This window comes from Diospyros lotus, chromosome 8 (assembly GCF_014633365.1).
Source record: "Diospyros lotus cultivar Yz01 chromosome 8, ASM1463336v1, whole genome shotgun sequence".
Lineage (NCBI taxonomy): Eukaryota > Viridiplantae > Streptophyta > Magnoliopsida > Ericales > Ebenaceae > Diospyros > Diospyros lotus.
Window position 1 is genome coordinate 35481830 of NC_068345.1, and position 17989 is coordinate 35499818.

At 35.6% G+C, this 17989-nt stretch overlaps 1 protein-coding gene and 1 long non-coding RNA gene across 2 annotated transcripts; both read left to right on the forward strand.

The window, feature by feature from the left end:
- On the forward strand, nt 1-6313 carry LOC127807085 (protein MID1-COMPLEMENTING ACTIVITY 1-like). Its single transcript, XM_052344698.1, has 7 exons — nt 1-642; nt 2009-2361; nt 2446-2552; nt 2694-2765; nt 5198-5304; nt 5710-5803; nt 5902-6313. The coding sequence occupies exons 1-7, from the start codon at nt 262-264 to the stop codon at nt 5952-5954; spliced, it is 1167 nt and encodes a 388-aa protein (XP_052200658.1). The 5' UTR covers nt 1-261; the 3' UTR covers nt 5955-6313.
- A 7613-nt stretch (nt 6314-13926) lies between these two features.
- On the forward strand, nt 13927-15383 carry LOC127808794 (uncharacterized). Its single transcript, XR_008024980.1, has 2 exons — nt 13927-14815; nt 15106-15383. It is a non-coding gene; the product is annotated as an uncharacterized LOC127808794 (long non-coding RNA).
- Nucleotides 15384-17989: the final 2606 nt, after the last annotated feature.

Consider the following 17989-nt stretch of genomic DNA (forward strand, 5'->3'; position numbering starts at 1 on the left):
GAAATGAAATGATGGCGAAGTGATGCCAATGTTGACACAGAGCAGTGTAGTAGAGTGCATATACTGAGAATCAAACCGACAACTTCACCGTCGCCGCCGTGCATCCACGCCGTCTCTAGCCTTTCCGATCGGTCGGAATTGGAAAAGAAGCACAGCAGTAAGGAAACGCATGAAAAGAGCAACGAAACCACCAAACACATGAAGGAATCGCTACGTTGATTAATTTTGCCTTCTGATCTACGGCTCTTTCCTGAGGTGTCCATGGCGAGCGCGGCGCAGGCTTCCGGAGCTGATGCTTTGGGCCTAATCGATCTCATTGTGGCGGCGGCCCGAAACGCCACTATGCACCGTAAGAACTGCGAGCAGCTCGCCGGCCACGTGAGGATGATCGGGAACTTGCTGGAGACGCTCAAATCGACGGACCTGATGAGCCTTTCGGCGACCAGAGAGCCTTTGGACTTGCTGGAGGAGGCGCTGAGGAGGGCGCTTGATTTGGTGGATGGATGCAGAGAGAAAAGTTACCTGTACATGCTTGCCATGGGATGGAACGTAGTCTATCAGTTCCGACGGATTCAGAACGAGATTGATCGGTATCTGAAGCTGGTGCCGTTGATCACGCTGGTCCACGAGTATCGGATGCAGGTATGCGCTGTGGTGTCTCCGTCGATTTCAGGGATTTGGACCCCTGTCATTTTGTGCAAAGTCAAAGAGCAACACATAGTCATTGGTGACCTCAACTAGGAAAACTTGTTTGGAATAATTTCCCAAAGATGTTGGAGTAACAGGTGGTTGAATCTGAACAAATTCTAGCAGCTTTGTTTTTCTTCCCTGAGTGGCTTCTGAATGTGATTTAGAAATGATTTATAAGAAGTTAAAAACAGTTTTGACTTTTTCTCAAATAATCAGATATTCCTGGTGTTAAACTTTACCTCAAATTGCAGAGGCAGGACTCAAGTGCTTCGTATATAGGTTAGCTTGAAACCTGTGGATTGTAGACTTTAGGGAATTAAATGTTCATTTCCTGCAAAACTTATATTGGATGCTGAATTAAGTGGCAATGAAATTTAAATGATGGTGAAGTTCAGTTGAGTTAACTTGAACCCAATTGATTTTGTAGACCTTAAGGAATTAGAGGTTCATATCCCGCAAAACTTATGTTGGATGTTGAATTAAGTAGCAATGAAATTTGAATGATGTTGAGGTTCGGTTGATATAATGTGGTGTGTGGACTAAGGTCAGGATATTGATGAACACTCTAGAATATAAAACTTTTAAATTAAGTGAGTGAAAACTGATTATATGGAATGCAAGTTTAGTATAAATATAAGTGTGGACGATATTATGATAAAACTCCAAAATAAATTTATACTAAGAGAAGATTAGTTCCAATATCTTAAATCAATCATTCAAAAAGATGGGAGATTAATGAGGATATTTTCCATAGAATTAAGTTAGGATGGTCAAAATGGAAAAGTGCATCCAACATTTTTTGTGATAGTAAGATTCTATTAAAGATAAAAGAAAAATTTTACAACATAGTTATAACACTAGCTTTGTCAAATGACATAGAATGTTGGGAAATAAAGCTCCTATGAGGCTCGCATGTGCAAAATATGAGCATAATAGAGATTAGGATGCTAAGATGGATGCATGACCATAAAAGAAAAGATAAAATGAGAAATGGGGTTATTTGAAATAAGGTCAAAGCTGCTCCTATTGAAAATAAGACGTGAGACAAAATTAAGATAATTTTGTCATGTGGGAAGAACACCAATAGAAGCTCCTATTGAGGAGACTTAGGAGAGTGGATGGAATGAAACAAGTATCTAGCAAAAAAGGTAGAGGAAGACCTAGAAAAACTTGGTGGGAGATACTTGGGTACTATATTAGTTATAAGGGCCTTACAAAAAGATAAGATTCTAGATAAAAATGAATGAAGAGCTAGTTTTTTTTTTTTTTTTTTTTGGTGAACAGCATCAACAACAGTAACCTGGTTTTCCCATAATAGTTACATCAGAATCTGGAGGACTGCTTGCAAGCAATTGAAGAGGACCATCAAGAATACTCCCTTGATAATGAGGATATGAAGGTCCAGGATGCTATATTGAAAAGGCACCGAACCAAGAAAGAGGCAAACATATTAGAGAATTCTTTGTCTCGTCGATACCCTGAACTTCAATTCCATGAGGCTCTTGAAGAGGAGAAGAAGAAGTTGCATGTTGAGTTGCATTGTTCCCAAGTAAATAACGAACAGAAGGAATGCCAAGTTATTGAACATCTTATTGAAGTAACAGAAAATGTTGTTAATGTCCCAACTGGAAAGAAACTTTCCCCTGATGTGCAGACTTATGCAGGATACAGGTAAATTTTATATACACTGCTGAAGGCTTATACATATAATGTATTCATATGCATGTTATTTCACATCAAATTTTCGTTCTTTAGATGTGGAACAAATTCCAGTCTTGGGGCTAATGATTTAAAACCTGATGGTCAAGGAAAATCTGAGTGGCAAGCTGATCTCTTTGACTGTTGGAAGGAGCCTTGTTTAAGTCAGTCCTTCAAACCTCTTATAAATTTTAACTGCCTTAGGCAATGAAGTTTGATTGCATCCACATGTCATGATCTCAGATTTATTATTTAGATTATTATCCAAGTTCAAGCCCATATATCTTGTTAACTTCCCTATACAGGTTTGAAGGCCTGCTTCTATCCCTGTGGAATATTTGTTAACATAGCTGCTCTGTTGTCAGAAGGCAAAATATGTAAGATTTCCTTCCCTTGTGCCATTATCCCAAGTTGCTGTCAAGTTAATTAGATATGCAACCAGATGAGTATACATTTCTGTCTGTTAACTTAGGCCTACCTATTTTGAGGACAAGAAAGCTACTGATATCATCCTTCCTGGACTTGTTTGAGTGGTTGTATTCGCCTTTCCCTTGTTGGTTGATCTGTAATCAGATAAAGGGCATTAAAGGAGGGCACAACTGCTCATCAGCATGCTGTATAAGGACACAAAGCCACCGAGGCTCCAACTATACACACTGACACTAAAGTTTCCTCTTCAACTTTAACTGAAACTTTGATACCTTTATAAAATCTTTAATTCCTTTAACCTATAAATATTCACATTACATACAAATAATAAAAGCCCAAGTTCACCTCCTCTTGACTTGTCTTCTCCCTTGCAACCCTGAGAAACATTCCTGAACTCACATAAAGAAAAACATAGTACACCAAGAAGTTTAACTCCTAAAGCCACCCAGCTAGCAACATTGAATGAATAAACAATGACTTGTAGATTCTTGTTAGGACCGTAGGGTTATGATGAGGGTAGTTTTGTCTTTTGCTCATACAATGTAAGGCTGTTATTCTATTGTACCTAGACTACTACTCAAGTTGTACCTTGGCGGTTATTTTGTGCCAAGGAATAGCTATAAAAGCTATCCTAACAGAATGAAAGGTACGAAAAAGCATATTCTCTGAACATAATTCTCTCTCTTTCTCTCAAATTCTCTCTCTCGATTCTTCTCTTTCTCTCATATCCCTTTGTTCTTCTCTCTCTCTCTGCATCTTTTCTCCCAAAGTTCCTAAATCTACTCTAAATTACATGTCAAGCGCAGAGGACCTGACAATTCTCTATCTTGCTCATATGCCCAACAAAAATACATTAAAAGGTGTCCTTGCTTAATGAAGTTGCTAGTAGTGTGGAGAGGATGTATCTGGAAGCCAATCCCCTTCCTCAGGAATAGGCACCTCTAATTTTACAAGATAGCCTGTAGAAGGTTTTGTCCTTAAATTGCCTGATTTAGATGCCATCCCCCTCATGATTGTTCTCCAATTCTCCTCCTATCCAACATATCCCAACAAATAATGATTCCTATGTGGCTCCGAAATTCACTTCCAATTTTGCAAATTCCTTATGGGAACAAATGTCTCTGAATACTTGCTGCCCATCCTTCTGTAGATTATCTGCCATGGTGATGTATGCCCGTGTTCATCATAGCCCTTTGAAATACAAGGTAAGCTGGGTCCAAATATTCTTGTCACACCAAACATGTTGACGAAGTTTTACCCTCGCAGAGGTCTTGTGCTAAAAAATCGTCATACTTTTGCAAGAATCCTATAAAATGCTCATTGTTTTGAATCCCCAACCTTCGAGGATAAAAACTGTTCATCCCCAACTGGGCAATGATAAATTCCCCGGACATCCCATCTCATATGAGGTTTCTATTTTAAATACACAAAAGATAACCCACTGCTCTATTTTCACCCTAAAAAGTAACATGCTATCATTGGCATAAAGAAGCTCGGGGAAAATTTTTAAAGAACCCACAAAGTAAAAATGCTCCAACAAACTACCATTATTTATCAGTCAATTATCCTACTCAAACCTGAATTACAAGAATTAATAAAAAAAAAAAAAAAGGTGTTCAGAGGGGTTCCTTTCTATGAAATCCATTTGATGTTTGGAGGGGGAAGAAAAAGGAACAGGATGAAGCATTATTAACCAAAGTTCAATTGGTGCACTCATTCTTTAAGAGGGCTGCTTTTTTTTTTTTTTTGTTTTTTTCCCCCCCTAAACGCAAAAAGGTTGGGAAGGGTGATTTTGATCATGCCTTTTATTGAATATTTCTTGCTTGTCATGGTGTTTATCTTGGCATTCTATATGAAAAACGTTGACTATTCTCCCTGGCATAAACCATCATTATTTCACCAGAAATGCTCTAAAATGCTGTTTTAGCCAATTATCCTACTCAAAGCCTCAATTACCAAAATGAAAAAAAAAAAAAAAAAAGGGTGGAGCAGTTCCCTTCTATGAAATCCCCTTGATGTAAAAAGAGGATGAAGCACTGTGAAGTGTGAACCAAAGTTCAATCAATGAATTCATTATTCTGGGGGGATAATCTTGATGATGCGCTTTATTGAACATTTCTTTTTCTTCATGAGGAGGTTAACAAGTTGTTTTCTCTTACAAGCACTCATAGTCGTTGTCTGTCAACAGTTAAAATATAATCCTTATTTTTCTTTGACAAGTACACATAAGTGAAGTCTTACTGGAAAAGATACTTTTCAGCCTTGATTCAGGGCATGTTTATTCCCATGTATGCTCTCAAAAATCAGTACATATCTTTCTAAATGTTTCTGTAAAAGGGTCGGGACTCATATTGATTATGACAACCACGTGGAAATGCAGCTCGTGGGCATACATGCAATGATCTTATGGTTTACTCCCTATTCTGCTGCTGCTGCTGCTACACGTGTTGTACAAGAGGGAAACTGCGTAGGCTTTTTAACATAGAGGTATTTCCTTCTCAAATAGCTTTCGCACTTGTAAAGAAAATCATATACTTCTTTCAGCATCAAACATTAAAATTTTGCTACATCAGCGTGGTCAGTATTAAAAGAAATAATCGTTAAATTCTACCAGAAATCCTTTTTAGTCATCATTCAACCTACTTCTTGTACTTCACAAAAACTATATCTTCTAATATAGTTTACCCTTTCTATGCTCCATAATCGCTTAACCAGATTTGTAGTTTGGCACGTAAGGTTGGCATGATGCATGGACTAGAAAATGATTTTCTAGAAACTAACTATATTGCTGGGTGATGCATCTAGTGAGCTGTGAGCTTAGGAGATCAAGATTAGAAAACCAGGGGAGCAACAAAACTAGAGCAAGTTCTAAACCTATTATCTGTAATGCAGGGAGGCACATGTGACGACTTCTTAACCCATCTTTTGTGTTGTTGCTGCGCAATGGTCCAGGAATGGCATGAGCTTGAACTGAGGGGCTTTGAAGGTAAGCCTGCAATTCACATGGTTGCATGTGCCCCCAATTCTTGTCATTTTTAGTTGCCTCTCTTCTAAACACTCACTGCATTCTTTCTGCAACTGCAGGTTGCAAGGAAAGAAAATTGATTCCACCTCCAAACCAATATATGAAGTCTTAAATGTCTGCCTTGCCGCTCTAGTTTATATTAAATTAAATATGGACATATATTTAAGAGAGAGAGAGAGAGAGAGAGACGCTGATTAACAAAGTTTGGTTTTGTCAACCAAAATGCTTAGTACTAAAATGTGGCCTATACTCATAGTCCTGGGAATATGAATCAATTTCATTCAGATGGAGTGTCTAGTTTGTAAATTTTAGCTAGCAGGTTATTTCTATCTACAGCTGATACTTAATGTGCCAACATAGCAAAATACCGGTCGGATTGTTCTTATGTTTCTAGGAAAAGGTTGTTTTCAGTGCATGGAACCAACAGTTCAGACTCACTGCCTCGTTAGAGTTGGTGAACACTTGTCTATATATGTACCCAATCTGAATTCATTAGGAACATTTTTCTTTCTTAGGGCATCGGAAACAGTTATAAATGTCTATATTAATAGGTGTAAAAATGTACGAATCTATAATTTCATACTTATCATGAGATGCTGTTTATTACATGAGTTATAATAAATCACGAGCAACTTTAAAAATTAAAAAATTAAAAAAAATATTGACCGAATAATGATCTGGGAGTCATAGCAAAGACTTATGAAACAAGCAGTTTTATCCTTATAAATTCAGTTGAATTGTAATTCTAATATTATTGTAGGAGATAATTTTGCCAATTAAATAAATTGGCATAAACTTCACTTTATGGGTCATTGATTGGGGTTCTTGGACTCTGTCCTTAAACAAGGCATCATATGGTGTCCCATAGCCCCAGGCTTTGTTATCGATTTGACTAATTTCGATGATTTTGAGTTGGATTAGGTTCCAAACTCTTTCGCAATTTATGGAAAATGAGCGAATGCGGATCCCAGTTATTGGAGAGTCAATCAGTTGGCCGGTTGATTAATGCATGTATATCCATGATGACCACATATACACGGATTGAAACTGTAGTAGGACAGAGGTGGTTGCAAAGTTGCCATGGTCATACATCATACATTGATCGTTTGATTAACAACATAACAAGCAACATTTAAACATAATCACGTTGCGGGGACCCTACCAGTTCAACTAATGCCACAATATTTGAAGATATCATCTCAATTTAATTAAGCCCCAAATTGGTGCATCCCTAGCCGGTAGGCACCCTAATAATTATTCAACGAGAACCTTATCCATAATTCTTGAAGGAGTTTATTCAAAGTGGGATTGTTTAATTGTTTTTTTTTGGTTATAGATAAAAAAAAGTCACAATTAAAAGTGTTGTTGTCAAAATACAACAATTAGAATTTCTAAGAGTGGGATGCACGTGGATGCACGTGGATGCACGTGCTCCCTCCTCAGTAGCTTCCGAAGCTCCTTTCTCAGCAGCTTCCGAAGCTCTCCTTAGCAACTTCCGAAGCTCTCTCCTCAGCAACTTTCGAAGCTCTCTCCTCAGCAGCTTCCGAAACTTTTCCTCAGCAGTTTTCGAAGGTGGCTTTCCCGCCGTGCTTGGACTTTTTCGTTTTTGATTTTTTGGGGCACCACAAAAAGTGTGTGACAATTGGTTTAGACAAGCACCAAATAATTTTGTTCTAGTTCTGATTTTTCTTGATTCATAAACAATATATATTCCTTGGACGAGAGAATCGATCTTCTTCATCTTCTTCGATTACAGATGAAAGTGGCAAAATTCTGATGCGATTGATATTATATCACTAAGAAGAGGCCATCGTGTAGGAAAATTCTGATGTGATCTTCTTATTCGTCAATGTTTTGCTCGAGTAAGGATGAAGGGCTAGATCGCTGGTATCTTCCTAGCAAGATCGAACATGGAGAACTCGAAAATGGATCAAAAGAGAGAAGTAAGCCCCTTGAGTTTTATACATTGACAACACGTTGGAGGATTATTGTAGAGGCTATTCACCATGATCTTGAAGCAATTCAATGTAGCAATTAAACACTAAAATGTGTGCATTCAAGGTTAGCTTAGGCAAGTAATTGGCCGCCCTGGTCACAAGGAAGGGGATTGGGGATGATCTGTTTGATTGAATCTCTTCCGTTAGAAACTCGCAAGACCAAAACGGTACGTAGAAGCCAATTAAAATAATTGCAAAGTTTGATTGATTCTATTCATCATTTGGTAAGCACCGTCTCTGAGAAGTCAGGCCGTTCAATCAAGATTTTGAGGATTAATTGGTGGCGTTGGTGAACATAAGTCTACTGAAATTTGCTAAATTCTGCACAAAGCATGGGATTAATTAAGTATAAAGCGATCACTCCCAGTTATATATGTGTCAGTATAATGAAGTTACAAGAAGCAATAATAGAATAATGATCTCAGAGAGGAGTCGCATGAATTGAAAAGGGCAATGCAAACAAGCAACATCATTGCTTATTTTTATGGACTCCTTAATTCATCACTCGTTACAGATAATTGAATCGATAGCAGCTAAGGCGAGTTGGACAAAGGATGGGCACAAATACAAAATTGACATGGTGGGTAACAACAATTAATGGGCCATACTCTTATTGTCTTGCTATATTTCTGATCACCAGACTTTCCCTTAAAAGTCTCCCAACACTTCTTGATTTGAGCATCTCAATTGTATTTATGAGAAAACCGTCTCGAGCAGCCTAATTGTAGTTTTTGTATTGAGTTTGCAACCATCTCAATCAATCAAGGCCACTTTGACATGGAGCCCATTGTAAAAGTGGGGTCTGATTCATTGTCCAAGCCCTCAAATTCACAACTACTGAAAGTTGACATCATTAATTATAGTTATTATTATTTATTTTTTGAGAGACGACACTAATCATCCCTTCTATTATTATTATGGTGACTCCTTTGGTCGCTAGCGTTGCTCATTGCCTTCATTAATCGCCCCTTGTCCATTTGTACGTGTCTTGACTAAAAGTCAAGCATGGTGACTCGATAATAGGATCTTTGAATAGATTTAGTTTCTGTTGTGGGTATTTTGCCCTATCAACCCCTTAGTCAAGTGAAGGCAAATATATTGTGTGAGTATTTAAACTTATAGTAGCAATTATAACATTTCTCTCAATTCTAGCCTCTTCTATATATGTAGCCAAAGGGTTTTTAAACTAAAGTCATACAACTACTATCATAGCTATGGTCCCTTGAGAGTGCACTGACTTTCAATAGTCATTTTCATATCCTTCTGTCTGAATTTTAAAGCAATTCAGAATGGTCCCTTGGGCTATATACGATCCATGTTTGTTTCCTTGACTAATGGGTTTGTTGATTAGAGTAATAAGAGTAGAAGGTCCTCTCCTCTTGGGATCCTTTTATGATTCTCTACCATTTAAAAGATCTTAAAACAATAATTATGATATGTGAAGCTATTTTTGTACTTCAATTTTTTTTTATTTCTATAAACTTCCTACTCAAAGATTGATATGTTTTTGAATATTTTTCGTTTTCATGTTTGTCTTATAGACCCTATATATTAGGGATTGTTTTTATTCTGAAATTTTCCTTTCCATCTCTTGTTGGATGATTGGACCTTATAAGTTGTATCCCTAGAAACTTTTATTTATAATACAGCTAGTTAAACTGCTTTCCTTCAACTTTGCAACACACACACACATGCACATTCGTTTCGGGCTTAGAGATATTCAATTGAAGGTGACCAATACTTTTGTTTCTGCCATCTCTAGGGGAGACGATCAACTTGCAAATTTTGGGCACTTTATCCAAGCAATATCCATGGCAGGAAGGTATTTTTTTTCTCCCATTCTTTTAAGTCTTATGCGCCGAAAGGGAAGGCAACAGACTGGCACATGAATTGATGCCTAAGCCTTCAACTGAGACTTGAGCCCGAATTTACCTAATTCTTGGTACATATCTTATAAAAAAAATCAGAAATAAAAAATTTATTTTATATGTTTCCTTTTTCTTTGATTTGTATTTCTTAATTTCTCAATTTTGCCTCATTGTAAATATCAATAGTTAAGCTCAAACAAATAGAAATTTGTTTCTTTATTTTTGTATTGATCATGAACAAGAGAACAGGTTAATTAGAGATCATTGAAGTTGGTTGGGATCTTGTCATTGGCATTCGTCTTTTGGGTTGGGATCCTGACTCCTTTTTTTTTTGATAAAATGTACCAAAATTTATATTAAAGAGATCTAAAAATCCCTCAGAGAGGAAACAAAGCTCATAGCACTAATTAAACCAGGCTCTATCAAACTGCCCCCTAACTGCACCAAAAGCAAAACGTTTTTGAAAGGCACCAAAAATATAGGCTTAGGCTCTTGCTTTTGTCTGATCTAGTCTCAGGCTCTCGGAAATTTTTTGGGTGGCAATTGAAAAAAGCATGACAGATAACTTGTCAATATGCCTTAAGTCTTGGACTCTTCTAGGTTATTCATACGCACTACTTCTCAGGGTTTCTTAAGCTAAGGTTTTTAGCCCCTTGGTCTGTGGCTCTTAAAATATTCTTCTTAGCTTCCCATGATATGCCCAATTCTTCCCCCGTAGTTTATTTCGTCGTCTTGTTGATTGCTTGTTTGCTAGGCTTTTTTTGGATCCCTGCCCTTTGGTTGTATCTTAGTTGGCTTTAGTGTCCTAATGAGACTCCTTGTAAGGTAAGGCTTTGCCATGATTGAAAAGAGAGAGAGAGAGAGAGATCATTGAGAAGAAAAAATAGAATAATATGAGAACTTTAATTTTATGGTTATGCTTTGGGTAAATTTATCAGTTAACTTCTAAATTTCGTATTTTTTTGTATTTTATTATAAATTGATCACTATACTTTTGTTATCAAAATCACTAAATTTTAATTTTGATTACAACTCAATCTCTCTTTTGATTTTTCATCAATTATGTTAATAAAAACTAGTGTGATATACAATATTAATATAAATCTCAAAATCACTTTAGTGTAATTTATGTTAATTTTATAATTAAATAATTTTTAAATTTATACTAATGCATATCACACATCAATTTTCATTAAGAAAATTTAATGAAAATTAAAAGAGAGATTAGATTATAATAAAAATTAAAATTTAATAATTGTGATGACAAAAATTAAAGTATAATAATCAATGTTATTAAAGGCGTGCCTAGGCACAAGGTGCACCTAGGTGCACCTTTGTCTCCTAGAATGGTCCAGGCATGCTTGGCTATTTTTTTAAGAATATTTTTACTGTTTTAACTTTTAATTGTTTATTATTGTAATTTTTAATAGGAAAAGAAAAATTCTTAGATTCCAATTCTAATTATAACTAAATACTAATTGAAATTAATATTTTGTTTATTCTTGTGATTTTTAATAGAATCCAATTTTAATAGGAAAAGAAAATTTTTCATATTCTAATTCTAATTATAATTAAATGCTAAATAAATAATAAATCAGTCAAGCTTTTCTTACAAATTCTTTGAACTTTTGTGATGTTTATATGTTAGTTGCTGCTGAAATATGATCTGATATACTTTGCTGAAATTTAAAAGTATATAACTTATTTTAATATTTTTCTTACTTACTATATATTGAATTTTTTAATTTTATTAATAACATGCTTGTGAATATATATTATTAGGAGTTAAGAAGTATTTTATATCTTATTTTTTAATTAAGATATATATATATATATTTAGTTAGCATGCGTTTAGTTCCACTAGGTGTTTGTGCGCCTTAGTATATCTTAGAACTTAATAATATTGAAAAAAATTAATTTGTTAATAAAACAAAATTTAGGAACTAATTATATAATTTATCTTTTTATGTTTATGTGGAAATTGGAGATGAGAAGAAGTGTTAAAAGTTGACAGATATAGATTGCTATATACAGATGTTGGTACTGTAATGGTTTTAATATTTTTGAAAAAATGGGTAAGTTAAAAGAAACAAGGATGTGCGCGCGGTAACTAAAATCCACCAAATAAGTTAATGCATATGCATGACTGGGTGTGGGTGTGGGTGTGGGTGTGGGTGGACTGGGACAAATTCAAAAGAAGGCATCTAGAGGGAGGCATGATAACGAATGATGAACGCAAGTGGGGCCAAAAATATAGGAAAAAGAAGAAAGTCCCATATTCTTCAAGGGAAAAGATAACACTAACACAGACAGCTTTGCTCTCAACCACCACAAGGATACCCATTAATCAAATGCAAAGATTCAACTCTTCGAACTAAACTACAAAAGCAAAACCATGTGATCGTATCCGCTCCTCTAATCAGATCAGACTAGCTGCTGCTGCTGCTGCTGCTGCTAGATGATATATGAGATATATATGCATGTACATACATGTGTGGTCCTCGCTCCCATTGCGTTAGGGCTTGTCTCTTTGTCATTGTTTGTCAACCATTTGACACCAACGACAGAAGAACCACCCAAAGCTAAAGACAAAAGGGTACCCTCAACTGATTCCACCAACCTGGCCAACATATGCCCTGCATTTATAAAAACAATACCTTTTTCATCTCATCTTCCTGCTATAGTCTTCTTGGACGTGAGTTGATATTGTGACCCCTCGTGGCATGCAGCTGTCATAATGTGATCTCACAGAAGAAAGGGCACCGTACCAGCTCTAGCTATTCCAGAGGTGGATCTAAAAAACTAGTTTAATTAATGTGTTAGGAGAAATACACCAAACAAAAATAAATACTATTGAATTTTATTTTTTTTTATTCACCAAGGGTGTTCGAGATTCGCTTGACTAATCCCTATGGACGAGTGATCTTCTCTCTTGATGCATCTCTCGGATAAATTCAAATACGGACACACTCTATACACACTCAGAGCTAGACATTCGGTATAATTTATAAGGGACTTGTTTTCTAACCTTATTGCTATTTTTCAGTTAAATGCTGCGTTTCAATAATAATTTTAACTTTCAAGTTGTCGCACTGATTTGAATCCCGTTATATATTGTATGTGAAATTTCAAATATTTTGCCACTGCACCATTGACATGGAAGCATATTGAATTTTTTTGAATAAGTAAACTAATTGATATGCAAGAATATTTATAGACTATAGCTAGGCACGGCTATCTAAGACACAAAATTTAGAACAATCTACTTAATATGATCATGTTATCTAATGTGAGCCATATCTTGAACATAATGGAGGCAAATACGCACACACACACTAATAAATTTCTTTTAACAAAAACAGTGCCTACCTACAATACATATGCTCCTTTTTGAGATATCATGTTTTAGAAGGCAATCGTGACAGATTTGGTCTTCTTCTTCTCTACAGGACGAGGAAGCTGATGTACCTAGCTAAAAGTTTAACATCTATTACCAATGACGAAGAGGCTTGCAATGCTGAAATTGATCAATCTGGTTCGTCCATAAAAAAAAAAAAAAAAAACCCTAATCCTAGTTAGTAGTGAGTGTGGATGACAAACTAATTAAACAGGAGAATAGCCAATATATATATATATATATTGCTATGTAAAAGGAAAAAAGTACGTCAATTGGGGCTACCCCTCTCATATCCCCACATTAATGGTCCATCCCTAGCTCAGAGAAGGCCTAGATCTCCATCGATTTTATTGCATATATACGCGCCGTAGCTAAGCCTGCATGTGAGAACGGCCGCTGATCATTTGGAGAAGCTTAGCTTCTTATTTTGTCTACCCAAAGACAGTGTCCATGTGATGCGAATAAGGCTGCTCTATTTATATCCTATATCTTCCAGTCTTAATTTCAGTACAACTGCATGCATTATTTGTATCTATTAGCTGACTCTTCCAGAAATGGTCCTATATATCACGCGTTTGCATGTATGGGCTTTCATTGCTTCCTTAGAACATTAGTTCTTCTTTCCATTTTAATCCGTACCTGTCGCTTAATTAATACTATTTAAACAAATTACCCAGCAAAAAAAAAAGGAAAAAAAAAACTATTTAACAAATTTCTACATACAGCGGCTAATTTGTGAAGAAAAAATCCATTCAAGCGTATTATAGTTGTAGAATATTGTTCTTGGATAATTCTAGTGATGAAAATTATATAAAACTATCATTTTCCTATAGTTAATTAGCCAGCATTGACACGGTTGGTTGGCCTAAAAAGTTTCGAAGCAGTCTATTGATTTGGGTAAGACCAACCACTTTACCCTTGTAACACGTAGTTGATTAGGGCTGCCTGCAATGTTAAAAGATGCGCTAGCAGTGGTCCCGTATTTATTTCCGAGAGAGAGAGAGAGAGAGAGAGAGAGAGAGAGAGACGAGGGAACAAGGAGTCAACGTCAATAGCTGTAAGAAAGGGCCAAAACAAACCTCTACCGGCTCTATATATGAGGCTGTAGAAGAAGAGAGGAGGGGGCATTCACAACGGAGGAGGAGAAGGTAAGATTAAAAGGCCATGAATTAGGGTTCCAGGCAAATTAAGCATGCAAAATGATGAGCATGGCTCTTTGGTTCCTTCGGTTCTACTAATATATATATTATATATATATATGTATATATATGTTGGTTTGAGAGGTTGAAGCTGCCAGCATGATCTGGTGAGACCGGGCCCATGTCTTTCCCTTCCTTTCTTATCGTCATCTTTTCCTTCCTTTGATCATCATCTTCATCCTGTTTCCGAATTTGATGGACCACAAAGCATATAGATAGATAGATCATTTTGGACGATCCAGGTTTTAGATTCCTTCCAGTGATTAGATGGTGAGATTATACACATACACATATTCATTCTATCAGGATGCTGTAGCCTGGTTGCTTTTCCAGTTTCTGATGATGAGGGATTTTATAAGTAATTAGTTAACCACAATTACATGAGCACCAGATAGAACATATATATGGTTGTATCAGGTCATCCTGCAGCTTCAATCACTCACTCACCAACAATACCCCAAATTCCGGCCACCAGTCTGCAATTCTCCGGCCATCCTCCGGTAATAATCCAGGTAATCTTTTGGTACATCTGAAGCTTTATGTATTTTTTTATTGGTTGGGGGGTGAGGGCACAGTTAAGTGGAGGAGAAAGAAGATTTGCTTTACCCTCGTCATCACATCTAGAGTCAACAAGTGAACAGATTTACTGTTGGATTAACATTTCCAAATACATGTTTTTTTTTATCAGTCAAACTGCAATACAATTTTATGAATGATATTATTAGGTATATATATATTGGCGTGTAGTTTTATGGGGAAACCTATTATCTATCTAATTTCTCAGACAACTGCTGTAATGCAGCCGCAGAGAGAGCAGCTGGGACATGGACGGATATGATTTACTTACGCCCTAGACTTCAACAAAATTTTAACCTGTGCTCTAGAGGGGGTTCTAGATTAATGTTATATATATTATGCTATTGATCAGTAATTGTGTCACTTTTTTAAAATTTTTCTTACATAAATTTAGAATGAGGTAAAAAACTTGATATATTACTGTTATTTTTCTTAATTTTTTGTAGATACTATTATCAAAGTAATTTAAAAGAAAAATCAAATGCTATCTGTTTGTTTCATTAATTTTCAGCCACTAATTAATTAACAGACTATCCACTTACCATACTTTCTCATGCACGTGATCTTAATTTTTTTCGACACCATGTCAAAGTCATTAATTTACTTACTAATTATTTGTTTATTGGAGACTCATTTAATTAAGGTGCTTGTGTAACAAATGACGTAAGAATACCAGCATTGTGCTGCCCTATGCAAACTGGGGGCGGAATGTTTACGGCAAATTGGAAGCTTGACATGATAGCATTTTCATATAGATTTTTTTTTGGTTGAGTAACAGAACCTTTTTGATGTCGATTTTGTTTTTTTTGTCTGCCAGTTTTGATATTGATATTTAATAAAATGGATTACAATCTTCTCTTTTTGCCCAAAGTGGACTACAATCTTTTAAGTTCAACGTACAGCTAGCATGCTGAAATTTTGGATATGCAATTTGATCGACATTGCAGGTTTAGAGTTTATGTTCTGGTGCCCAGAACCTCAAATTATTGGAAAGTTGTGCTGCCCTGTGATGGTATATATATAATTAATTAGTACTACAATTTGGTTAACCTCTTAATTAGCATGCAAATATATTTTCATGTTTGTAGGGCTTAGATTCAAGGACCCCTCATGCTATATATCTTGACTTACCCAGTTTCTCACCTTATAGGAATAATTTAAAAAAATTTCTAGTTCATAGAATACTCTTTCGCAATTGCACATGGGCAAATATATTAATGTAGCAATGTTACTTGCTATGCATCTCTGGGGCCGCATTGCATTCTAGTTCTGAACGTAACAACATGATCGAATTCAATTCTGCAAATTAAATATGGTCCAGCCATCTGAGTGCCAAACGAATTAATTTGGTGCAAATAGGTTTTGTCTAGTCTAAAATGATGTCAAACCCTAAGAGGGAATTGATCAGAGAGGAAGAAGCAGTAAAAGTAATCAAAATGAAGTCGAGTCTACCAACGGGAAAGCAAGAATAATAGAGGAAAGAAATGCTTGAAGATTCCGGTGCCCGGAGAGGGGAGAAGAAGGAGGACAAAGGTGGCACTGCTTTGTGGATCCAACCATAAATTAGAGCAAAGATATGGTGCTAAGATCTAATAGTGTATCTAAAAGAAAACAAAAGTCTTCAGTGATGCATCAAGGGGAGAAGATTTAGGAGTAAGGTTTTTTTTTTTTTAAGTAAAACATTGATAATAGGTGAAAAAAGTTGTTCTAACAAGAGCAATCTAACTTTTTCATTCACTTGTCACGTTGGCCAAGGACAAGCGACCCTCTCATGGACTTCAATCCATGGTGTTTAAACTGGTTCATGGCCATTGGGGCTAACGAATGGAAGACTTGGATTGTTCTTGCTAGGACATTTCTTATCATAAGTGTGTTTTTGTTACTAGCTAGAGGATTATTATACATATAATGCTAATGGGTTTGATGAGCAACTGTGTTCTAGCTAGCTGACTTGCCAATAATTGATGTTTCTCGTGTTCCTTTTATTTTTTTTTTTTCTATTGCAATATACAAATGTTTGTTTTATTTGTTATTTGTCTTTAATTGTTCTTGTTATGTGTTTTATATAATCCAATCTTATAATATGCGGCCTCTTGGATTTCCATTTGCAATGTCGTTGACTAGCTAGATTGCCTTTTCTCATTAATATTTTACTTAAACAAAAGAATCAAGAAGAGATCGCGGGATAAACAAGAGATGAAAGGGTGTTCAATTGAAAGAGCAGTCAATTTATAGGAAGAGAATCTTATAAAAGCCAAAAATTCAATGCAATTGGCTAAATGATCAGCTCCAAGCTATAAGATTGGAAACGACAATTTGAAGAATCACAAGAGCTGTTAGGAAGAGGAGAGTGGAACTTATTAGAAGGATATTGGTGTAAACTCAAAACTCTTTTTAACTTCAACCTACTTGGCTTAGTCGTCATTGCTGACAATTAGTCTGTTCTATATATATATGTATATGTTGTTTGAGGTGTGTTGATATTAATGGATTTGTTTTGTGAAACTATTTGTGGTGTTCATTAGTTGATGATCTTGATCAAGTTTATTGCCCTTTTTGCTGGTGTATGTTACTGAAGTTTTATTTGTCTTTATGATGGGTTGTTCTTAATTATCCATTTTGTTGAATCTTCTCAATTGCAGCCCAGGGATTCTAAATTTGTAGAGTCTTTAATTAGACTGTTAAGTTTTTTTTTTTGTTTTTTTGTTTTTGGCTAAGTTAACAACATCTTCATATATTGAAACAATGTACATAATTTGCTGCAAAACAAAACTTTTGGCTTTAATTTATATCATGCCATGCTACATGCTATCTTGATAATGGTGTGATTCTTAAATTTTGCCATACTAAGTGCTGCAATTAATTGTCAATTCATGCTTTCTTTAATTCTTCAGATCTCCTAACTAATGATTTTTTATTTTTTTTTTTAGAACTCCTCTCTAGCTACCAGCATCTATTTTGAGCACCTTTGTCTATAGTTATCTTCTCTTTACACCATTTTTCAAAATAAAAAAATAAAAAAATTAAGGCTTGATTAATTAGTTACAGAAATATTGCTTAATTTTTCATCTCTAATTCTTAGTCTATCTCTATTTTTTCTAATATTAAAA